This window comes from Hypanus sabinus, chromosome 18 (assembly GCF_030144855.1).
Source record: "Hypanus sabinus isolate sHypSab1 chromosome 18, sHypSab1.hap1, whole genome shotgun sequence".
Lineage (NCBI taxonomy): Eukaryota > Metazoa > Chordata > Chondrichthyes > Myliobatiformes > Dasyatidae > Hypanus > Hypanus sabinus.
The window spans coordinates 15,480,298-15,504,468 of record NC_082723.1 but is presented as its reverse complement, the minus strand read 5'-3'; the positions used below and the strand labels follow the sequence as shown (position 1 = coordinate 15,504,468).

General features: G+C 39.2%; 1 protein-coding gene across 2 annotated transcripts in view; it reads left to right on the top strand.

Moving 5' to 3' along the window:
- The window catches only part of ccdc180 (coiled-coil domain containing 180), a 75,134-nt gene extending 51,559 nt beyond the window's left edge, over positions 1 to 23,575 (top strand). The window contains exons 28-40 of one of the 2 annotated variants that reach the window (XM_059993710.1): positions 1,354 to 1,440; positions 2,770 to 2,948; positions 5,101 to 5,168; positions 6,367 to 6,457; positions 8,758 to 8,832; positions 11,195 to 11,261; positions 13,915 to 14,059; positions 15,308 to 15,468; positions 17,280 to 17,417; positions 19,003 to 19,114; positions 19,816 to 19,933; positions 22,519 to 22,666; positions 23,341 to 23,575. In XM_059993710.1, the coding sequence (XP_059849693.1) occupies positions 1,354 to 1,440; positions 2,770 to 2,948; positions 5,101 to 5,168; positions 6,367 to 6,457; positions 8,758 to 8,832; positions 11,195 to 11,261; positions 13,915 to 14,059; positions 15,308 to 15,468; positions 17,280 to 17,417; positions 19,003 to 19,114; positions 19,816 to 19,933; positions 22,519 to 22,666; positions 23,341 to 23,472 (1,521 nt within the window). In that variant the 3' untranslated portion in view covers positions 23,473 to 23,575. Of the gene's footprint in view, positions 1 to 1,353; positions 1,441 to 2,769; positions 2,949 to 5,100; positions 5,169 to 6,366; positions 6,458 to 8,757; positions 8,833 to 11,194; positions 11,262 to 12,511; positions 12,655 to 13,914; positions 14,060 to 15,307; positions 15,469 to 17,279; positions 17,418 to 19,002; positions 19,115 to 19,815; positions 19,934 to 22,518; positions 22,667 to 23,340 lie in introns of those variants that run through there. The other variant, XM_059993709.1, reaches the window with a different exon arrangement.
- The last annotated feature ends 596 nt before the right edge of the window (positions 23,576 to 24,171 follow it).

Below are 24,171 nucleotides of genomic sequence, written 5' to 3'. Positions count from 1 at the left end.
GGCAGTAACAAAAGGGAAACCTGTTATTGTAATTAGTTACCCTTCTTCAAAACCTTAACATTTAAAAGCATATACTTTTAAAACCAAAACACTGTGGAATGTTATTTAATATCCCATTTCTCTGTTCTATAGTTTAATATTAATAAATGTGCACATTATTCTCACAGCAGATTTTTTGACAGTTTTAATGTTCTACCCAACTTTATGCAATCACATTTACTGTATTACAAAACATATTCTGCATGTGTGAGATCATAGGGCATTTATCCATTAGGAAATCGACCATATGAGCCATAATGAGTCAGAAATTCCTTATTTTAATCTTTTTGTTTATGTCGAACAGAGTAGACTTGCAAATGGAAGCTATCTGATTGTCAATAATGTAATAGTTCATTTGTTATGGGCCGTGTCGTATGATGTGGGCGAACATGGTCTTTCCATGACCATGATTGTTCTTGGCAATTTTTTTGTACAGAAGTGGTTTGCCATTGCCTTCTTCTGGGCAGTGTCTTTATCAATACTCTTCAGAGATTGTCTGCCTGGTGCCAGTGGTTGCATAACCAGGACCTGTGATATGCACCAGTTGCTCATACAACCATCCACCTCCTGCTTCTATGGCTTCACATTGGACCTGATTGGGGTGGGGAGGTGGTACTAAGCTGTTGCTACACCTTATTCAAGGGTGACCTGCAGGCTAACAAAGGGAAGGGGCACCTTCCACCTCCTTTGATAGAGACAAATCTCCACCCCACCACCCAAATGTAATAGCAGGGTGCTTAAAATCAGTCTCGGGATCTCTGGAATAAAGAAGCTGAAGAAAAATGTAGCTAGAACTCCTGTTTCTGATTACTCTCCTATAAAAGTGACCAATTGCAGATGAGAACACAGTTAGGTTTTACTCTCCGATATCCTGTAGTTGGCTGACACACTTCCCAGACTGAGTCATGAAAACTAGCCACCTGCTAAATGCTGGAAGATGGGCCACACTTCCACAGTCCAGATAACTCAAAATGAGGAAAGCATGGGAATGGAAAACAAAACGACAGCAGTGGGATGTCATAGAGGCCTAAAATGATGAAAGCCTTTGTAAACAATTAAATATTTCTAGTTGTTTTAAGGGTAAGTAAGAAACTGCAATTGCTAAAAAGCTACAACTGAGATTATTAAATAGAGGCTAAACACATCCACATTCAGAAAGAAGAAAAGGAAGGGAATATTTTGGAAAGGAAATTTGTATCAAATGGGAAAGTAAAATTGTGTCTTTTGTGTCTTTTAGAATTCTAATATTTTGTAAATATTACTGGTGATGTAATTGTAGTTTTCATCCACCTTATCCCATTCCACCCCTCATAGAGTGTATTGCCTCAGGATCTGTATCAGTTTACTCAAATTATCAGGGATTTAATGGAGAAATGGGCCATCTATCTCAACTGCTTGGTGGTAAGTGTAATTGTTCATTACAAAATTAAAAATACATTCTTTTTTTATTCAGAATTCATTTACAATCGTGTTTCTTGTGCCATTGACAATACAATACATGATGTTTATCTGCTTGTTTCCTCATAAACAATTTATTTCCTTTGCTCTGTGGTTAGAGCAGTATTTTTTGTTGGGTGACTGACATTGTGTTCTGTAAATTAGAACATACGTTTCTGCAAGCATGATAGTATTTTCAGGGAGGCTTCTGAGAATATCCTGTTACTTTCATAAATTATTCATTTGCGGTGGATTGGAGCCTTGTGCCAGTTTCAGATTGCTTTATCAGTACCTCTTGCAAAAATTAAAGATCATAGGTGGAATCGAGGGAAAGGTTATCGGCAGGAAATCCAAGAGTGGGTTTCTATAACACAGAGTATGGACTCAATAAAATGAGCTGTATGATTGAATATCATTTGATGTTGATCTCAATCTTTATCAACAGGACTTGGAACAGTGAATGTGAGAATGTGTGAAAAAGGAAAGAGTACATGTTTTAATTAAATAGCTGTTGTGTGCTGTAGACTGATACTTACTGATTCTAAAGTAAAGTTGTATAGAATGAGTACAGGACTCAAGGTATAATCACCTCTGAGGATTCATTAAAAATATTGTATTTATACAGAAGGTGTTGTTTTTCAGAATTGTTCTTCTGCTTCTTGATTGTTGCATTCCCTTTGTACCTTTGTTGTGGATCTTACAATTATTCCCTTGCTAACCCTTGGAGTTTTCAGCAGAGAAGTTTTGCTTGAAGCACCTTGTTAAATCTGAGCAGTGGGTTTGTGAAGAAGATCAATCAAGCCCTGTCCATGGTCCATGGTCCACACTACACAGTGGCATGAAATTTTATTATATTAATTGGTCTGTAAACTGTGTCATTAATTGATATTTAGTAATTATTGTCAAACGTAAATGGTGTCTATCGTAAGAACCATCAGCAACTGAATTAGAACTATTTATCTATATTACACACTGCCTTCAGAACTGAGATTTTCTTCAACCACGGACACTCCTTCTGTCACCCTGATGCCAGGGTAAAAATACACTTGTGAGATCAATAGTGCAGACTTTATTATTTTGATCATTTTCCTGTAATAAAACTGGAGCAAGCTCAGCACCAATAGTAAGAGGACTGCACTGGCACTACTGTGCTGACTATATAAAGATGGCCTTCTTACATTGGGTCTGATGAGAACATCACTAATGACTCCGCATGTCCAAAACTTCCGTTGTTAATTATTAATTAACTAAACTGTTTTAATGATTGATTTCTTTTAAATGTTCTTTTTCTAGGAACCAGTTGTAACCGAAGTCCCTCTCCAGGGGCCGATTGCTATGGCCACTCGTGGTGATTTCCAGAAACAAGACAATAAAGTAACCTTCTCTGTCAATGAGAATTTATTTCAGCCCAGCAGAAAAGGACGAAATGCCACTGAAGATGTGGCTGTTGGCGTCATCAAAGAAATACTACAGTAAGTGAAAATGTAATGATTTCACAGGCACTAGCAAGGAACAGATGGTGACACAGAGTGTGAACCCACCAGCTTCTCATCTCAATTAAATGCAGGATGCTCTAAATCTTTTTATCACATGGCACAGAATGACAAACAACACTAAATGTACCAGAGAGTGAACAATGAACAAAGATCCTTCTGCTGAATGAGATGAAATATTCCTGTAGTCTTTATAATAATTTGGTTGTGTTACGATGATCTGTTGAACAGCAAGGTGATATACTCATTTGGCATTTTGAAGAACATAACATATGTGAGACCACAGGCAGAGTATTATGAGCAGGTTTAGTTTTCTTACCTAAGAAAGGATATACTTGCCAATGCAGACAATGAAAATGAGCCAATCTGACTCAAAGAGTCATAGTGTTAAAGAGCATGACAGCAGACCCTTAGGACTAGCACAGGTAGACAGTTTGGTTGTTACAGACAGGTTGGGCCTATTTGCTTCCATTTGGTCCATATCCATCTAAGCAAGGGCTTCCCAACCTGGGGTCCATGGACCCCTTGCTTAATTGTATTGGTCCATGGCATAAAAAAGATTGGGAACCCCTGCTCTTGTAATTTTTAACATTGTAATTGTACCCATCTCTACAGCTTCCTCTGGCAGTTCAGTCTATATACCCACCTCTTTACTGTGTGAAAGAATTGCCCTTCAGGTGCCTTTTAAATCTTACCCCTCTTACCTACACCTATGTCCTCTAGTTCTAGATTCCTCTATCTTGAGAAATAGACCATGACCTTATCTATGCCCCCTAATCATTTTATATATCTCTATAACGTCACCCCTCAGCTTCCTGTGCTCTAGTGAAAGAAATATCAGCCTATTCAGCTTCCCCTTGTAACTTAAGCTGTACAGTACTGACAACATCCTTGTGCACCCTTTCCAATTAAATGACCTTTTCTGGGTATGCAGTACCCCAGGTGTGGTCTCAACAACTTGTCCAGTTTAACATAATGCCCCAACTCCTCTACTCAGTGCTATGACCCGTGAAGCCAAGAATGCAAAATGCCGCCTTTGCCATTCTCTTCACCTTTCTTCGCATTAAGGGAACTATGTATCTGTACCCCAGGCTTTCTGTTCAATAACACACTCTCTTGGGTCCTACCATTTACTGTGTAAGCTCCAACTTGCCAAAGTGCAACACTCTGCACATCCAAGTTGAATTCCATCTGCCATTCTTTGACTCACTTTTTCAGTTGATCGAGATCTTAAATAACCCTGCTCACTGTACATTATATCATCAGTTCTGGTGTCAACAGCAAACTTGTTAAACATGGCAGCTACTAGAATGGCAGGAGATGAAATTGGATCAATTAGGCCTGTATTCACCAGTGTTTAGAAGAACATAAAATAGTGGGAGGTCTGGGAGATGTCAAATGTCCCTAACAAATATGTTCACGGGGGTAAGACTCAGATGGGGATAAATTCATAAAACATTTATGGATGATTTTTAAAGTGGTATGTGGAGAGCCCTACTGGGGAAGGGGCTATGCTCAATCTTATCTTAAAAGAAGTGAGGATGGGCAAATGGATGGAAGTGTTCATAGAGGAATCTTTTCAGTGACAAGAAGTCGGACTGTTTCAAGGTAGTAATGATAATAATCAAGAGAAATAAAAAACATAGAGAATTAATTTCACCCATTTGAGATGCATAAATTAGTGCTATGTTTCTCCCTCATCCCAAATCAAGTATCCCCAAATAAACTGGTGCGCCTTCACCATTAGAATTCCCATTTGTAAAACAGTGGGGCGCAGGGTCCCATTTCTGTGCTGTATGATTCTGATAAATATGAACTTACAACTGCTAACTCATTGATGCACAGTGGGTGGTGTGGAGGTCAGCACTGCTAAAGAGCTTCCATCATGGCAGCCATGCAGTGCTCAGACTCATTGTTCATGATGTTCAGGGAAAAAGAAAACTTGTATATTCAAGGATATTGAATGTCCTGACAATAACAGTGGTAACATGTAAAAAAAGGAGAGAAATGTCCATAAAATGGAACTGCTGACCCTTTCAAAATCTGGTGCAATTACACTGCATCAAAGGTAATGTGATCTCAATTGAATGAATACTAATTCTGTATTGTGTTAATAAAATGTAATCTGCAGTACTCGAAAATCAAAGGTAGTACCTGAAATGCTGCCTGAGGAAAATGATGACCAAGTTAAAGTAGCAGGTAAGGCTTTATACAAAACAAAGTCCTTTGCATCTTCCCATTACCGTAAGACCATAAGATATAGGAGCAGAATTAGGCAATTTCGCCCATCGAGTCTGCTCCGCCATTTCATCATGGCTGATCCAATTTTCCTCCCAGCCCCAATCTCCTGCCTTCTCCCCGTATCCCTTCATGCCCTGACCAATCAAGAATCTATCAACCTCTGCCTTAAATATACATAAAGACTTGTCCTTGACAGCTACCTGTGGTGAAGAATTCCACAGATTCACCACTCCAGTAACAGTGCAGATTTATTCCTGTTTCCTTATTACTTACTGAAAAGTATAAAGAAAGTGCTGCTATTGTCTGTAAATTAAGAGTAATGACAAAGCACCATTTTTGGCCACTTCATGCCTGGACTTGGGTAAGGACCAATGAAGTGAACCAGCTCTGTCACTCCTGGTCACCTTTACTGTATGGGTGGCTCCAATATTACATAAAAACATATGCATTCAAATATGCTGATTCTGTAGAAATTGATATTAGAGAATGGGTGAAATACTGGTGAGTGCCAACTCCACAGCACAAACCTTATTGATAATTTTCAATTATTTAATGATATGTTTGATTCTCAAAACTGTTTATTTCACAGATGCTATTCACTGTAGGGTTTCAGTGAACTCTATTGTCAATCATACCACAGTTGGTAAATGATTGCTTATAATTTTCTGAATCAAATTTTGTTTCTTTTACAGTTTTCTTCCCATATCATCTCTTTTCACAAAGGATACATGTGGAAGTTCCAGTGGCTATTCTTTAGTTGCTACCCCAGCCTGTAAGGTTTTTCTGCCTACTCACTTTAGTGCCACCCAAACAGTATCCTGTAAAGGTCACTAAATTGTGATTGGAAATGGAAACACTGCCTAAATTTTCTTCAAGGAACATTAAAATCATGTACTGTAGTTCCCTTGCTACCATCACAATTAGATCAGTTAACTTAGCATGGATTGTGAATTGAACCTGTGCTTTTTTGATGCAGTGCCCGATGTCATGTTCCACAATTGAAAGTTATACCTTTCCAAACTGGGCATTTATATTTGAAATTTTGTTAGTTACCATTTGTGTAAATTAATAGAGAATGCCATTAAAAATATTGGCAAGTGTCTAGAACATTGACAGTTCCATTGAATATCACACTGTTTTTCATCCTCTTCATCAGGATCTCAAATATCATTTGTTTCTGGGTCCCAAAATGTCCACTCTGCTGGTGGGTCTTCCAGAGGACAAAAGACTGCATTATCATTACCAAGGTCTGTTACTGCTCATGTCTATTACTTCTAACAGAGTTAAGTTTCTGAGTGTGGTTTCATTTTTATGAATCTCTGTTCATTCATCTCAGTTTGAACATAACTAAAAAAGTTCAGGTACAGCAAAGGACATAAGGAAAGGGGTTAGTGGTGAGGCAAGTGCCTTTTTCTTTCCCTTCTCCCATGCCCTGGTATTAAAGGTTTGTTTTAGAGACTGTCCTTAGACTTCACTAGAAATATTCTCCCCTTATTCCTGTAGTTGGTTTAGTCATTGGAACCTGACACATCCCTGCTGAGACCTTCTAAAGCTCCAGACCTCTACTAGTACAAACTAATTAATCCCTGGGAACATTAGTTAAATTCACCAAAAGCAAAAACAAACCACTGGGGACTGAAAACTTGCACAAGAAAATTCTTTCGGTCTCTATGGATCCCAGGGGAAGTGTCAAGACGCCACGGTGTCTTACAAAGCCAAGTCTGTTCTGTCAAGCGTCTGAAAGTTTTCTTATATAATCAGCTCTACCATTCTGCACTTCAGCCCACCTTCTTTCCACACCACCCAGCAATTCTTTTAAAATAGCAGAAGAGAATGTCCAGATAAAATGAAAAACTACCATAAATGACTGTTACTGGACAAGTCTCCAGATTGCACTAATTCCTAGAGATGAGGCTTGACCGGGCACCACTGATGGATCAAAAATAGCCTTTTGCTTTGCCATGAGTGTAAATAACCACATCTGTGGGACATTGGTCAATCCTCTTGCTGAAGGCTTGGATGGGTGAGGTTTCTTCTGCGTTACACTTAAACTGGTTAAGCAACCCTGTCCCAGTCTAGCTACTCCATGTAATAGTTTCCTTAATACTGGTTCACCGGCTAAGTTTTGCTTGTTTCTCTTTTAGTTAACTTTTAAGTAGAAAGAACCAAGCAGTATTATTCTGTTTGCAAATTATTGAATGCATTGAAAATCATGGTCTTGGTTGTAGCAACTACAGCACTTATGTCAAAGGTCACAAGCAAAAATATAGGGCTTATTAGCACACCTCCAACAGAGGCATTTTAATTTTTGCTACTAATCTTGATTTAAAAGTCACTGCTGCAGTGTTTCTATTTACTGCAAGCCAAAGCTATGATTCATTGGGTAAATTTCTTATCTCCAAGTCAGGTTCAGAAACCACTCCAGAGCCTTGACTATAAAAATTTAGGTTAATGCAGCGGTTCCCAACCTTCTTTATGCCACGGACCCCTACCGTTAACCAAGGGGTCCAAGCTGGAAACACCTGCTTTAGTGCCATTTAGAGGGAGTACTGTTGAATTTTTTGGATATTATTAAACCAAAGACCTGCTTTCTCTCCCAGCTAAATGCAAAAGATCCCCTGTTAGCATTTCAAAGCATTTTCAGCTGTTTCCTTGTTATTCTGTATACCTTGATCAGCACTTGTTAAATAGATGATGTGGTTATTCTATTTATTTAGCAATACAGCACAGAGTAGGTCATATTAGTCCTTTGAGCCATGCTGATGAACACCCCAGCAAACCCGATTAATCCTAACCTAATCACAGGACAACTTACAATGACCAATTAACCTATCTGGTACGTCTTTGGACTTTGGGAGGAAACCACAGCACACTGGGAAAGCTTGTGCATTCCACAGGGAGGACGTACAAGCTTCTTACAGAATGGCACTGGAATTGAACTCTGAACACCCTGAGCTGTAATAGTATCACACTAATTGTGGTTATTATCAGACTTCTCCGACAAGTTGTTTGGCTTTGACCACTTTACTCATTGCTATGTTGGCCCATATCCATAGCTAGAAGAAAATTGAAAGAGTCCCCGTTCACAGTAACTAAACTGTTTTCCTCAGGTTTGTTGGAATTACCTTTTACCCTTTGATGTCTTCATAGACTTCCCAGTGTTCCAGGGATCACTCAGCTTCATTTTAGGTGGTGGTGCACCCTCACCTTTCCAAGGACTGGGGTTCAATATCGATCTGGGGTGGAGTTTTCAGATTCTCTCTGTGACCCTATGGGTTTCCCCGTGTGCTCTGGTTTCCTTCTAAATACCATAGGCATGCTGATAGGCGTGGCTAAGTACATTTGTACTAGTGAAGATGGGTAGCAAGAAAATCAGAGAGGTATTGATGGGAATGTGAGAGAGAATAGGAGACAAGGAAATAGAGAGAGAATGAGACTGATAGGATTGCTTTGCTGGGAGCCACTGAGCCATATGGCCTCCTTCTGTACCATAGTATGTAAAATATGTGAAACATACAAACTTAAGTGAGCACTTTTACCTTTCTAGTGCAATTAAGTATTCAAAGCCAAACCGCTTTGATCCGAAATATCAAGTTTTTGGTGAAACTGGAGAAGCATCTGAGTAAGTAAAATCTCATTTTGATTACTTTTATTTGTTAACTGTTAGCATTGTGCCATGTTTTTGTAAGTAAGAACTAACTAAAAAGTAAGTATTTTACTACTGGTACATATGATCAGTTAAGTGAATATACCTAGCTTCTAAAATTACAGTAGTAACTTTATCTCAGGAGAGTACTCTAGTTGAATGCCAAGGCATTTTTTACTCACTCCCACAGATTTAAGAGCATGGCACTCCTTTTTAACATATTCATGCGCTACCTGCATGATGTACAGTTCCAGCAACAACCAAGGTCTAAGTCAGCAGCAGGGCAATCAGAGGTTTGGTTAATTACCCAGGCGACATTGGCCACAATGTGTAGGAACAGCATGAGCAACAACAGACTCCGCCAGCTCTGTTGGAGGACTTGATGGAAATAGTTACTCAAAAGCATAGTTGTTAAAAGAGAAAACTCATGGGTTCTACATTTCAGCAATAATAAACTGATAGACAGTTATTAAATTAATCATCTTTATTATTTGGCATTTTGCTCTGATGCATAGCTACTTCTGAATCCATGTAAATATTAGTTTTTGAATTATTTTTAAGCAGTGAATGGCAAGCACCATGTTTACGATATTTATCATGAAGTAGGAAATTTCCTGAAGATCATTTTGGAAAACTACGGCCACCAACAAAAGCAGAGCCACTTGAACCTCAATCCTATTTACTCTGTTGGTGTTCCCCTGCTTTCAAACACTTGTATTGCTGGGATGTGTTCGCAGAAGAATGTTATAAGAGGCGGCTGGAGGAAATACTATTCTGCCGCTTTCAGGGTAGACAAATAATGTGAGATTAGAACATAGAACAGTACAGCACAGTACAGGCCCTTTGGCCCACAATGTTGTACCAACCCTTTAACCTACACCAAGATCAGTCTAATCATTCCCTCTCACATAGCCCTCCATTTTTCTTTCACTTGTAGCCTCACTCAGGGCGAGTGGTTGCATGTCGATGAACTGGTTATCTTTATTATTATTGTTCATTTGTACTTAGCCCTGACAACATCCTGTGTTCACTCAGTGTCATTGGTCAACCTACACTCAGTGTCCACTTTATTAGATACACCTGTACACCTGCTCAGTAATGTAAATATCTAATCAGCCAATCATGTGGCAGCAACTCAATGCTTAAAAGCATGCAGACTTGGTCAAAAGGTTCTGTTGTTGTTCAGACTGAACATCAGAAAAGGGAAAGAAATGCGATCTAAGTGACTTTGACCACGGAATGATTGTCAGTTCCAGACAGGGTGGATTGAATACCTCAGAAACTGCTGATTTCCTGGGATTTTCATGCACAACAGTCTCTAGAGTTTACAGAGAATGACCTAACAAAGTGGCCACTGAATGTATTGTCCAAATAATTGACCATCTGAAAAAATTAATCTTAGCATTCAGCGTAAACAAATAAAGCTTAGTTAAGATCATGTTTAATGAGCTTGAAACCTGGAACCGTTGCTCAGCAAGCAGGTTGTAGAAAGATCCTGCAGCTGAATGTTTACTTTACTTTACTTCACTTTACATACAGGTTCAGTAACTCTGACAATTCCAGGCTAGTTATCTGCCAGGTAGGACTCCCTACATTTTGAGCTTAAACCACCCTGAGATCTCAGCAACCAACATGGGAGAACAACTTTTATACGTCCATTGGATGCCCATCTGTTGCATGGGTATCTTTCCCATTGGTAAAAGCAGCAAATTAGTATGACACACACAAAATGCTGGTGGAACACAGCAGGCCAGGCAGCATCCTGGCCTGCTGTGTTCCACCAGCATTTTGTGTGTATGTTGTTTGAATTTCCAGCATCTGCAGATTTCCTCGTGTTTGCTCTTTAAATTAGTATGACAGTGGGGAATCATCTTTTAAATACATACATATCTTCCCTATTTGCACTGTTCATGTGATAATGAATTTCTAGATGATTGCTCTAAAACAGATATGGATCACTGCTGCTGGAGAACCTTTTAAAGGAATTTATCTTGTGAAGTAACTTGGTACAAGTTACCTTTCAAACATTTCTGATAAGCTAGCCAAAGGACAACAGGGAGAGAGGTGAACTTGAGGAATCTCCTACCATTACCACCTAAAGATCTTTTGTTGTCACCAAATATTCTGTGGCAGGTGTTATTGTCCTGCTTTTCTTTGGGTTATGCAGGACAAAGGTAATATGAGTCATGCCGTATCCACGTTTCTGCTTCCATCTTAATGTCAAGCCTCCAGTGGGACTCCCTCAGAAATAACTTTAAATCCCTATGCTGATCACTCACTCTTCAGCTCCAAAGCAATTCCAGACAAAAGGTTAACATGAGCTATTTGTCTCTTTCAGATATTACAAAGGAGCAATAACATATATTTTATGGGAAAATACCAATACCTTACTGGCAGTGGCTGAGGCAAGTAATTAACTTGTTTTTGGAGCTGAATATTTTATCATTATTACTATATTTTTATTATTATATATATTAGAACTTAATGTTCTGTCATAATTGTACATTTGTATTGGTCAATTTAGGTGACATGAGGTACTATTTTATTGTAGTGATAGGAATTAATTCTTTAGCCCCTCCTGCCTTTTCTGCTAGTTTTGAAGACCGTATCTTGTAATTTTCTTTCCTTTCCATCTTCTGAAAATGCTGACTCTGCTGTGGCATAGTCCCACTATGGTAAACTTGTCTTGGTATCTTATCTAAGTGGCTTTTCTTTGTATAATGGTCTGTGCGGTCTCGAGTTTGCATCACACTGAGTGCAATTTTCCGATGCCAAATAGGTGCTTCAGCACCTGTAGAGCAAATATGTGCTCTTCACAAGTACGTCACCTGCCACATAGAAATCGGCAGACTGATAAGAATCCAGTTATTCTGCTCTAAATGGGCATGGTGATTGACTGTTACATGTGCAAGTAGGAAGCCTGTTGCATGTTTGAAGCAGTGGTGCAGTGGTTATTAGATACAGCGAGTTCCCTGGTTGGCCTAAGAATCGCTATAAGGGGGTTCTTCAGGCTGCCACCGCAAACATAAATTGCCTGAACATACATCAATAGGAGTTGGAGTGTTCCTTCTAGTTCATGGTCAGCTCCCATCAGAGTTTTCAGTCAGCTCCTGGTTGTTCTCTTACCCCCCCCCCCCCTTGTGATCACCTTCCTTTCCTTTTCCCCTAATCAATCCAGGGATGCTGTAAGTGTGTGACTACCTATTGTTCCAAGCCATTTTGCCATCTACCGTAAATACCATCAGCTGCCCCGCAAGTATGCACTACTCTAATATAATATTGCCCATACTGTTGGATGCAAGAATTATCCGTTCAATAGCAGGAGTTGTCTCTTACACCCAGTCTGCATGAATGACAGGGGGCTATTTCGCAGCTGAATGTGATCTTTAATATACTTAAAAGAAATCTCTGAAGAGCAGTCAGGGTTAAGAATTTAGATTTTCTTCTTGTTTGATCCAAGGAAAGCTAAGGCCAATTTTAAATATTTACCCTGTGAAAGCTGCTGATACAGCAAAGGCTAAAGACTGAGCTAGCAAATGTCTTGAGCTAATGAATTTGCCAGCAAACCAGTTAGGGAAGATGGTTTGACATTTCCCTGATGTCATCAGATCCCGTGCATTGACACATTCAAATGATATCACCTTAAATATTTCAGAATTTGGACCTCATTCTGGCACTGTATCATCTTTTCAATAAAATGATGCACATTCATGCTGAATGTGAAGGGTCTTTCCTCATTGGCCACGTGCACCAAGAGGCTGCAGAGACAGAAACTTGGATTTGGGAATGAATAAAAAGGTATGAACAGCATATCCAAGCTTTCCTGTTATGCAAGGAGCCCTGTTGAAAACACAGATTCAGAAAATCATGTAGATACAAGCCAGAAATTATTTTCCTACTGTTCATGCCATTAAAACAGTTTTCCACAGTACATTACAGTAATGCTGTTGTAGAATTCACTTGGTCTTCAATCAAATGGCTCCAGAACAGCATTCTCAGGTGTAATTGGGGAAGTCCAGAGAGTGGTGAATCTGTGGAATTCTCTGCCACAGGAAACAGTTGAGGCCGGTTCATTGGCTATATTTAAGAGGAAGTTAGATACAGCCCTTGTGGCTAAAGGGATCAGGGAGTGTGGAGAGAAAGCAGATACAGGGTTCTGAATTGGATGATCAGCCATGATCATACTGAATGGCGGTGCGGGCTCGAAGGGCCGAATGGCCTACTCCTGCACCTATTTCTATGTAATACGACTATTATGAGTTGTATCCTCCTCCACATGCCTGCTTATGATATCTTGATGCCAGTCTTCCATCTCCATGTCTAGAAGAAAAATGTTTCATATCACCAAACCCTCACTGGAAGTCAGTTCTGAGTACAAAGAACTAATTTAAAATAGAAGAAAAATTTGCTGTAGTGTGCATAGTGCAGAGTACCATGGAAATGCAACTTTAAATATCACAGTTTTGGGAGAAACAGAGATTGTAAACCTGGCTGTTTCCTAAGTAACAAGAATTGTTTGTCAGACCATTAAGGAGAAAGTCAAAGTGGTAGTGAATTTTGATGAATTATGGGGGAGTTTTTGTGAAGGGAAAGTGCTAAGAAGTTTGGCTGGAAATTCAAATTGAATTTCCACTGGGCATGTTGAGTTCTTCAAATTTCTTTTCTTCAGATTAAGCCTGTTTTCAAACAGATTTTTTTCTTCATTATGATAAGGAATTCCTAGGTCTTAAAATGTCTTCAAAACTTAATGCCTTTTATTAACTGAGATATGGAAGTAAATCAGTTTAATAGGATGAAACGTTGTCCTTAGCAAAGTAGCTTGTTAACACAGTATGGAAGGCACAGGCTTAGTATGCCAATGGATCTTTATCAGTTTCTACATCATACTCTTATTGAGGTGACCTGTCTGGATGAATGCTTATTTTACTTGGTCCTTGTCTCCTGTTCTTTCAACATATTTGTTGCCTTTGGATATATACGTTTACTTTCAACTCAACAAATCCTTAAGTGTTGTTACTTATATTTAAACATATAACACTACTACTTCATCCACATTAGGACTACTACAAAAAGAAAGAACGATCTCCAGTCTACAGGTCTGAGTACCTGAAGGACACATTTGACCTATGTGCAGAAGAGGTGATTCAGAAGATGCTGTCATATCAGTCTCAGGCAATTGATTATTACAATAACATTCTGCAAGGTAACAGAACACTAAATTTTATATTGTAATTTCAGCCATACATGTAATTTCAGAAAGTTTACAAAGAAATACACAACAAAAGACAGTGTGGGGCAGGGTGCTGTTCTGCCTTTTGGTCTCTAATATGTAATATGTTCATAGTTAGCTTCAGTTCATTTTATGATAAGAACACGATGAGTAAAAAAAGTACATTCTGTATATTTTCTCTCCCTTTCCTGAGGGCATTCTTGTTTGTTTACTGTGTGTAAGCTGACAGGGCATGGACTCCACAGATTCTGAGCTCTTTGATCTAAGAGGCTTGTTACAATTAAATCTTCTGCTCTGCTTCAGGGTCTTTGCTTATATCATCCAGCAGGAAGGAGGAGCAGCAATTGCGGCTGACTCTGACTTCCCCTCGCTCAGGAATTGTAAAAGTCTATAGTGTCGTCATGGTTGAGATCAGCCAAAACCAATCATACTGACGATTTCAGGAAATTTTATTGCTAGGAAGTTTGCAAATATTGAAAGCAATTTATCTCTGCTAGCTTCACTCTTCCTTGTCACATTTAACCATTTTCTCTACAATAATAATTGAGAACATTTTAATATTCTCTTAATGCCCACATATATAATAATCTGTCAAAAACAAGCAACAAAGGCATCTCTTGTCATCATTGTTCCACAACCCCGAAGTCTTCCCTCTTGGATTCAATCTCTCTCTCACACAGGTCTGTTCTCTATTTTCCTATATAGGGTTGTTAAATATAGATGAGTAACTCCTGTTGATGGGTTTCGGCCTGAAACGTCGTCACTACCTCCTCCCATATATGCTGTCTGGCCTGCTGGGTTCTGCCAGCATTTTGTGCTTTTATGATTAACTCAATGTCCATTGATCTGGTACCCACTTAAAGTTTAAAAAAAAGATGCTTTGAGAGTGAAAGAAAAACTGAAGATGTGCAAAAGTGTTCTCTTTTGCTAACTCCATTCCTCTCACAAAGTAAAAAGGGAGAATTTCCATCATAAATCTCTCACTGTGTTTGTGATAGGATCCCTAGAAACTAGCAGAAGCAAGTGTTTTGTGGATTGTACAGGAAAACCTATGTGAAAACTACTCCCCAAGCAATTTGTTGACCTCTTCTAAGGGCGGGCTCATGAGTACTTGGTCTAGTTTGTGAGAATGCAAACAATTAATTTATGAATTTCAAAAAGAATCATATGATTTCCTTTGTGCCAAATGTTGAAACCTTTGAGCGTTATTTTCATCTTCAGAATTCAGAGAGCAGCTGCTGTTGTTTGAACAGTTGCTCCCTGCTGTACCTCGTTTCCTAATTGAAGAAATCCTCAAGCATCACATGGAATTTATCACAAAGGCACTGGCTGAGAAACACTCCACATTCAGCAAAAAACAACAGCAGCTGGAGAGTGGCAAGGTAGGAATGTGTTGAATAAAAAAATATTGAAATATTGCACCATGTGTCCATGTTTTTGCAGGCTGTATTAGAAGGATACAGTACGTAACAAGGAGAAGCTATAGAAAGAGTCTGGTATCAAGGAGATAAGTAGTGATGAGTGATGAAGTGGTGAGGAAAGGATGGGAGGTGGTGGAGCTACAATGTTGTGTGATGCCAGCTGTAGAGGGGAACCATGGATAGAAAGTGTGCAGTGATGATGATGGGGCAAAAAGATGGGCATCAAGGTGAGGGAGTCATGATAAGAAGTGGGTTAGCGACAGAATGTGTACGATAACAGAAGATGATAATGAGTGGTGGAATGGAGCAATAAGTGTATTGAATCAGCTGCTGGTCAACCTCCTTTCCAAGGCTCAGCCCAACAAGATTCCCGCATCAGATTGTCTGGCATAACAGTGTACAGAATAGCATTTACTTTTATACATCGGTGATCAACCTAATTGCATGCAGAGTTGCTTTACCACTTTTTTTTCCCAGCTAAGTGTTGTCAACCATGCTCTTTGGTCTCGCCTTAATCTTTCTACATCAAAGATATTTGTTTTCAGTAAGATTTCATGATGCGTTGTGTTTCTGAATCTTTTGCAAATAGTCTATTTGTATATTATATTAGCAGAGATTTACTTCAAAGATGTTTCCTCCAAATTTATGGTTAAGTAAATCATTCAAACCTGTTTCATTAATAACTTATTTTCATAAACATCCATTCCATTTAATTAAGTCTTTTGTAGTTAATTCTGCCTTCTTGGCCATCCAAGTGTAAACACACATTATTGATGTTGTTGAATTCATTTATTTCCATGTAGAAATAAACTCAGTGGCCAATTCTTTAGGTAGAGGAGTGGAATCTGGTCTGGTCTTCTGCTGCTGTAGTCTATACATTTCAAGGTTCGACATGTTGTGCATTCAGAGATGCAGTTCTGTACACCACTGGTGTAGCATGTGGTTATTTGAGTTACTGTCACCTTCCTGTTAGCTGGACATTCTACTCTGACCTCTCTCATTAACAAGGTGTATTTGACCACAGAACTGCTGCTCACTGAATTTTTTGTTTTTTGTACCATTCTCTGTAAACTCTAGAGGCTGTTATGTGTAAAAATACCAAGAGATCAGCAATTTCTGGGATACTGAAACCACTCTGACTGGCACCAATAATCATTCCATGGTCAAAGTCAGTTAGATCACATTCCTCCTCCATTCTGATGTTTGGTCTGAATAACAACTAAACCTCTTAACTGTGTCTGTATGCTTTTGTGCATTGAGTTGCTGCCACATGATTGGCTGATTAGATATTTGCATTAATGTGCAGGTGTACAAGTATACTTAATGAAGTGGTCACTAGGTGTATTTCTCGGTGAAAATCCTGAGATACTAGAGCAGTAACAAAGTCACATTTTGTTTTGTGGAACTCCATCGCTGCCTTACTTGTATTCAGAAAACAAAGTTAAATTATGAATTCTAAACTCTCCAAATTGAAAACACACACAACATTCCCAAGATGTTTGACCTGAGGTGATATAGTTGTGAGAAGGGAAGTGATTAGGATATTTTCATCATGATCTTTGATCTTTCTCTGCAGATCATGATCTTTGACTTTCTTATTTTTTTAATTTCATTGTGCACACTCTTAATTTAGTAAGATCGAAATCTATTTTCCCAGTGTCACAAAAATAGAGGCTAACACATAAACTAGATTGCATTGTAGACTGCCTAATCAGCCATGCCATGTGTGCAAATCATGCTGATCTTGTCTTATTCTATTTTTTTTTCATTAGGCTGAAAATAAACACAGGCTACGGCCAGTTTTAGGTCATCCCAACAATCTTGAGATGCTCAACAGTCTGTGCAAAGAGGAGGAAGAACGACAAGACATTAATTCCACCGAGATCATTAACAATGCAGAAAGCCTCAAGGCAAGAAGATAATTGAATTTTGCCAAAATGATGGGCTATTAGCATTCTTCAAATCATTTACTCAGTTTTTAAAGTTAAAAGTTCAAAGTAAATATGGAAACTTTATACATCCTTGAGGTTTGTCTCCTTACAGGCAGCTTTGCATAATTTGCTTTTTCTCTCTCTGCACATTGGGTAGGAGATCTAGAAAGGTAACTTCCCTTGTTGCTTTGTAAGAATCGCATCACACTTGGTGGGTAGATAAAAATAGTTGTCAGACTGAACAGCCTACCTGCAGTCTGACATGGCAGCTTGGGTGAAGTAGTGGAGGGCTATTGGCAGATACAGAATTGACTTCTTGTAAGTATCATTTGCTACGATGAGAGGGTCCTGTAAACCTGGTTAAAGGGAAGTGGTCTTTGAAAGGAAAGAGGGGCAGGTTGCAAAGAGGTGAGTTCCACTCAGTTGGTGCATGATGCAGTTGATAGAAAATGTAATTACTCACTGTCATTGGACAGAAAGAATGGATGGAAATTAGTCAAACTGGTGGGACCTCAGGGAAGAAGTTTTGATGTGTTAACGCTCAGAGAAGCTCTTCACGATTTTATGTATTGACTTGCAGCCACATAACTGACCGATAAGATTATTCACATTAACAAGTAGGTGTGTCTAATAAAGTGGCCACTGTGTGTGTATGTATGTATATATATTATACACACATACATACATACATTGTCTATGCATGTGTATGTGTGTATATAAATACATATCAACATGACACAAAACTTTGCTTCAGTCTTTAATAAGGCTGATCTAATGCTAGCTAATCAGGAGAAGCTCCAAGTTTGCCATAAATTTAAGACATTTCTTTCCTATTTTTCCCTCTGCCACCCAGCTTCCACCCCTTTAAAAGATTATGCTATATACAGTATATCACCAGTATAAAGTACAACATTGCCTGCCTTTCCCATGGACATGAAGGCCAAAACAAAAAGGTATCAGTGGTTTGTCCAACAATGGAGAACATCACTGCCAAGCTTGGCTCAGTCTTTGTCAGCCATCTGGTCACAATCCTTCATCTTTGAGCCACTAGACAGTGAGCAGGAATGAAAATCCTTGTTGACCCTTTTCCCTTTGTGATGCCACATCCAATGATAATTCTGTCCCTCTCCACCAACCAACTGAACACCGCTTTTAACAAGTATTAATAAATTTGAGACAATGTATGCATGTTACCACAGATATGGAGACCTAAGCGTAGTCACTCCTTGAAATTCCTTAAATATAATTGAGCACATCTTAATCAATACTGCACAACAGTTGATAATGAATAACCAACTCGTTGACAACATGTAAGTGAGTTTGTGGTTCTTCATGTCTTTGGCGTCAACACTACTTTGTTGACATTCAAAATAGTAAGAGTGGGTTTTATTCCTTCCAGAGGATAAACCACCTTACAGGTGAAAGCTTTGCATGTGAGTTCCAGTATCATTTCAGCAGATTTCTACAAATTGTGCTGAATATTTAAGATCTAGTCCCCTTGCTTGTCTTTCATTGTGCCTACTGCTTTGTTAATAACTGAAAGAATCTTTTGATGTTTTCACAGCAATGTTTATATGAACATGCCAAGAACTTTGTGTCTGAGCTCTCCTGCCTGTCTGAACAGCTCCTCCTGGAGTTTGACAACTTCCTCACCATTGACGATGTCAAAACTCCTGGTAAACTTGTGATCATGTATAAATTCTTCTTTATTCAGTCGAATTCATTTAAGGAGTCCCTGAGACAAATGGCTAAAAATGTTACACTTGCGTTTCTCGAAGTTTGGGAGAATAAAGGATGGAGTTACTGAAACATAAAATCATGCAGGTAATAACAGGATAGATGCAAAGATATTTCCATGAGCAGAGGATTCTCTAAAGAGGGAATATAGTTACAAAATAAGTGGGCACTCAATAAAAACTGAGGTACATTTTTCTCTGTGCAGAGGATTGTGAATTCCTGGAATCCTTTAGCCCAGAGGTCTGTGAAAGCTCATTTATATGGGGTATTTAAAGAGGAGGTAACTAAACTTTTTAAGGAACTTGGAATTGAGGGCTATAGAATGCTGACATAGGAGTTGTGCCTAAGGTAGTTCAGTAATGATCATATTGAATTATGACGCAGCCTTGAGGAGACAGGTGCCCACCTAATCCTATATCTTGTGTTTCTTCTGAAAAGGACTAGGACCTTGAGGTGTAATTCCTCCTTTAATGTCATTTCAGTTACTTGTAACTTGATTGTTTTTGTAAAACCATTTCATCTGCTGGACAGTTAAAACACTGATTACAGTGCTTGTAATTTTAGCAGGTTATAAACATGAACCACAGCACCAGAAATGTTTAGTCACAAAATAATTCAAAAACACTCTCTTGCTCTATAGATTTGACGGAAGCAAATGAAAAGGCCTTCACTTTGACTCTACAGAAGCCAGCTGGGCATCAATTACAAGAGAAGGAAAATCACTGCAGACATTCTGACCCAGAGGATCGAGGTGGCAGGTGATCAGTTCAGAATTACCTGAGGCAAACTGCTTTATCTTGTCATTTCCAAATCTTGCCAGCCTGTGTTATCAACTTCAAGCCCTAGTTTTCCTGTGCAAACCAGATGGGACAGGACTGGCTAGAATTTCTAATTATCATTATTGTTTAAAACTTGTGATCTGAATATCCAGCCTTGATTGTGAAGTAAGGTATTACACATAGGAGAGGTGTTGAAAGCACATCGCAGTAGTTTCATCATGCACATATGTCACATTTAATATATGCATAAAAGGGTTTTGATGATGATCAACAAACTGTCAGTAAGAGGTTATATTATGAGAAATTCAGATGAGTGATACTTATGAGTTACATTTTTCAGCTGAGAGGAATTTCTGTACTCATATAAAATAAAGCTCTTTGAAATCTATAGCAACAAAGCACATGATAATGGCATAGGTGTTAACTTATAACTATGAAGACTGCATTTTGATTTCAGTTGAGATGATTCAAGAACAGCTTCTTCCCCTCTCCCATCAGATTTCTAAATGGACTTTGAACCCATGAACACTACCACACTATTTTTGCACTATTTATTTAAATTAACTATTATATATATATATGTATCTCAACCCGTAACATCGACTCTCCATTTCCTTTCGTGGACGCCACCTGATGAGCTGTGTTCCTCCAGTACTTTGTGTGTTACATCTTGGTTGTCATGTTTAGCCTGTGCCCTACAATTGAGCAGATGGTGTTCCTCATAGTTCACCTCTCCTAAGACTGTTGTTGAGACATGGTAGAACAGATGTCAAACTGTACCTCAGAAGGAGAGAGAGAATTTAACAGAAAAGCAGAGTACCTGTGTGCTGTAGATCATGATTAAATTGTGCTGGACTTGCTTATGGGAAAGTTAAGAAGTAGCATTACACTTCACTCCAATTATGTTCAGTCCGGCCTGATTTGCTCTTTCTGTACCAGTTCCCATAGCAGCATTCTACTGATCTGCAAAATGCTGACATGCACTCTGGCCCCACTTGGACCAGAGTTGATTGACTTGGCACTGCTATTCAACTAACACCCATTAGAAACATTCTCACCCAATTTTCACAAATATAATGTAGCAGTGGTGGATGAATTCTGCCTGGATTTGAATCACACTGTCAGAACAGGAAGCGTCTCTACCACACTACCATGTACTTATTCTGTTTTCCTTTACATATCCATTATCTCAGACATCTGAGATTGTACACTAGTATTTTACCCTTTCGAAACAGCACTGTCCCAGCAGTTCTAAATTGCCTGGTCAGGGAGGGTTTCCTGATTACATACACGTTGTTGCCCCTTACCCAATATTGCAAGACCAGTGAATGAACAACCACGGGCAGCTCATTCGTGCTTCAAGCAAAGGATCAGGCAATGTTTCGCAGTGCTGGAAAACTTACCCCTATTGTACCGAGAGCACCTCCGTTACCTCCAAAACCCCAGTGAAGAAATGAATACAGTGTTACTAGACCAAAGTACCAAAACCCAATACACAGTGTATCTGTGTATTGTTAGGCCAAAGCAGCACGGGGGCAAAAAGAGAAACAAGAATGTGGAAACCATATTTCTGCTGCTTGCCCAAATTACTTTCACCTCAGTTGCAAGTAGTCGTCCTGCTGATGGACCCAAGAGCCGTTATTACACAGAGATTTAAAGCCAATGAGCTACTGGTGTTACGATACGCACCCAACTGCACCACCTTGCAGGGTTTGACGCTCTGACTCTCCGGGATATGGCTAACTGGTGTGGCCTCTTTAAAGACTCAGGCCTCCCCCGCTGATTGGCGGCCTTTGTTTAGGCGCCTGGATTTTAATACTTAAACAGCACTTGAACAGAGGTTCAGTGCTCAGTCATCAGCTCTGCTTTGGATTCTCATTTAGAATCTAGTTTAGGACCCTGTTCTTGTCTCAGTCCATATCTTATCCCGATTCTAGACTCAGGTACTAGGGTCCATCCATCCTCGCCCAGGCCCCTCAACACAACTGGTCCATAGAAGGAACTTTGACATTTTAGTCCGACAAGTACATTTACACAACACGGGGAATCAGAAATATTGGTGATTTCCACCCCCACTATCTTCACTCTACATCAGCACCATGTAAAAGCAAGGGAAGTCTCCCACTTACATTCCAGAAGTCCTTTTGAAGTGTAGTCACTCTAGTAAGAAGGAAACCTGAGTGCTACGCAGTCAGTCCCAGGCAGCTCAGCACAAGTTCATCCCAGGACATTCACTAGTGTTGCTTGTCTGCCTGAATTCTACCAGCATCTTAGCTTTTATTTCAGATCCCAGTATCTGCAGCTTTATTTGTTCCCCATGATATTGTGTGCATTATGGCTTGCTATTCCACACAGTGGCAACTTAACCCAAAAGGGATAACTTAATAGATAGCTTAATGGATAACTTTGAGGCAGTGCATTGATTTTATGTTCCCTCCAATGTTCTCTGTTCTGTCCAAGATCCACACTCCTCAGAGTATTCTCTTCTCAAACTGTACCTGCTTGAGACTGATAGTGAACATAGTGATTGAGTACCATTTCATTTTCTTTATTCCCTCACGAAGGAGCTGGCCAGGGATTCCAGCCAATGAACTTCTACAAATTGAACCTGCACCAGCAGGAACTTTGTCTACAGAAACTGCAGCTGTAACAACTGCAAAAACAGCTCTGGGTCACTTGGCTACAATACAGGCAAGAGACGCTGCGTATCAGGTCAGTCGCTTTCTTTTTATTGATCTTGTATACTGTATTTCTTGGCGCAATCAATGGCCTTCAGAAAATGGTAATTCATATCTTCATTAAAGATCAGTAACCCCCTTCATTAAGCAGCAATGTTATAAAGCTTTCTTATCACCACTGTCTTAATTTGCCAGTTGAAGAAACTTAGGGTCTTGTGGAATAAAACTGACAATGTAAGTCAGTGAGACAAATTGCCCAGCTCCTGTGTCCATGGCTACTAAACTGTGTGGATACAACAGATTCAAGAATATTAGATGATTCCAATTACGATACAGTTACTTCTTGTTAAAGAAACTCAGTGTTTCCCATTCATTATTAGCGCCAAGCCACCCCCAGTTGGTAATGTGTCCTGAAGAAGGGTCTCGACCTGAAACGTTGACTCTTTTCTCTTTTCCACAGATGCTGCCTGACCTGCTGAGTTCCTCCAGCATCTTGTGTGTGTTGCTTGATTTCCAGCATCTGCAGATTTTCTCTTGTTTCCAATTTGTAATGCACTTGATTTGAGATAATTGTTTTATCCCACACACTCTGCCCGTTCACACTTACTGCATGATCATAATCTAAATACTATGCATGACATGTGTGCTCTCTAATCTTAACTCCTAAGTTTTCATTTGATGTAATTGTTGAATTCCTCCTTTCAACAGAAATACAAGCAATATTTTCTACAGGAGATGTCACAGACAGAACAGGAGAAAAATGGGCTGCTAATTAATGCCCAACGATGGGCGCAAGGCTGGAAAGATTCAGTGATGAATATAAAGAAGTTGTACGCCTAGACTGACCGTGTAATATGCTTTAATGCTGAACTTTGAATTGCTCAATACTTATTCACAGTTGTATTTTAGTTGGTAAATTAATAAATCTGTATGATTTTCTCAATTATAGATCAATGTTATTATCTGTTGAATGAGATAGAATGGCGTCATGCAGAAATTATTATCTCTCTCAATGTTCTGCTCCAGCTTTGCATTCCAGAACACATTTTTGCAGATACAGCTCACACACCAACTTAAACCATGCAATGCCAAATGCTATAAATTAATACTTCATCAAAGAAACATTATAAACTGTACTGACAGAGCAAGGCAAGAAGACATGAGTTTAAACTAATCAGACATTTTAGGGTTGATATCAAGGCATTCTGATAAAGAATTACCAGCACAAGATATCCATATGCTTGGGTAGATTTGTAGGCAAAAACAAAGTAATCCTTAAGATTTGATTATGAAAAGCTGAGTTGAAGTAATATGAGCCTCCATATTTGTTGGGAGGCACAAGGGATTTCAAAACATATACAGTATACTACAGGAATCTTGGTGGTATTGATGCACAGAGGAATCTTGGGGTGCAAGTCTATAGCTCTCTGAAAGTGGCAAGACAAGTGGATATGGTGGTGAAGAAGGTGTTCAACATACTTGCTCTCAGTGGCCGGAACGTTGAGCATGAAAGCAGGGATTTCAAGTTGCAGGAAGGAT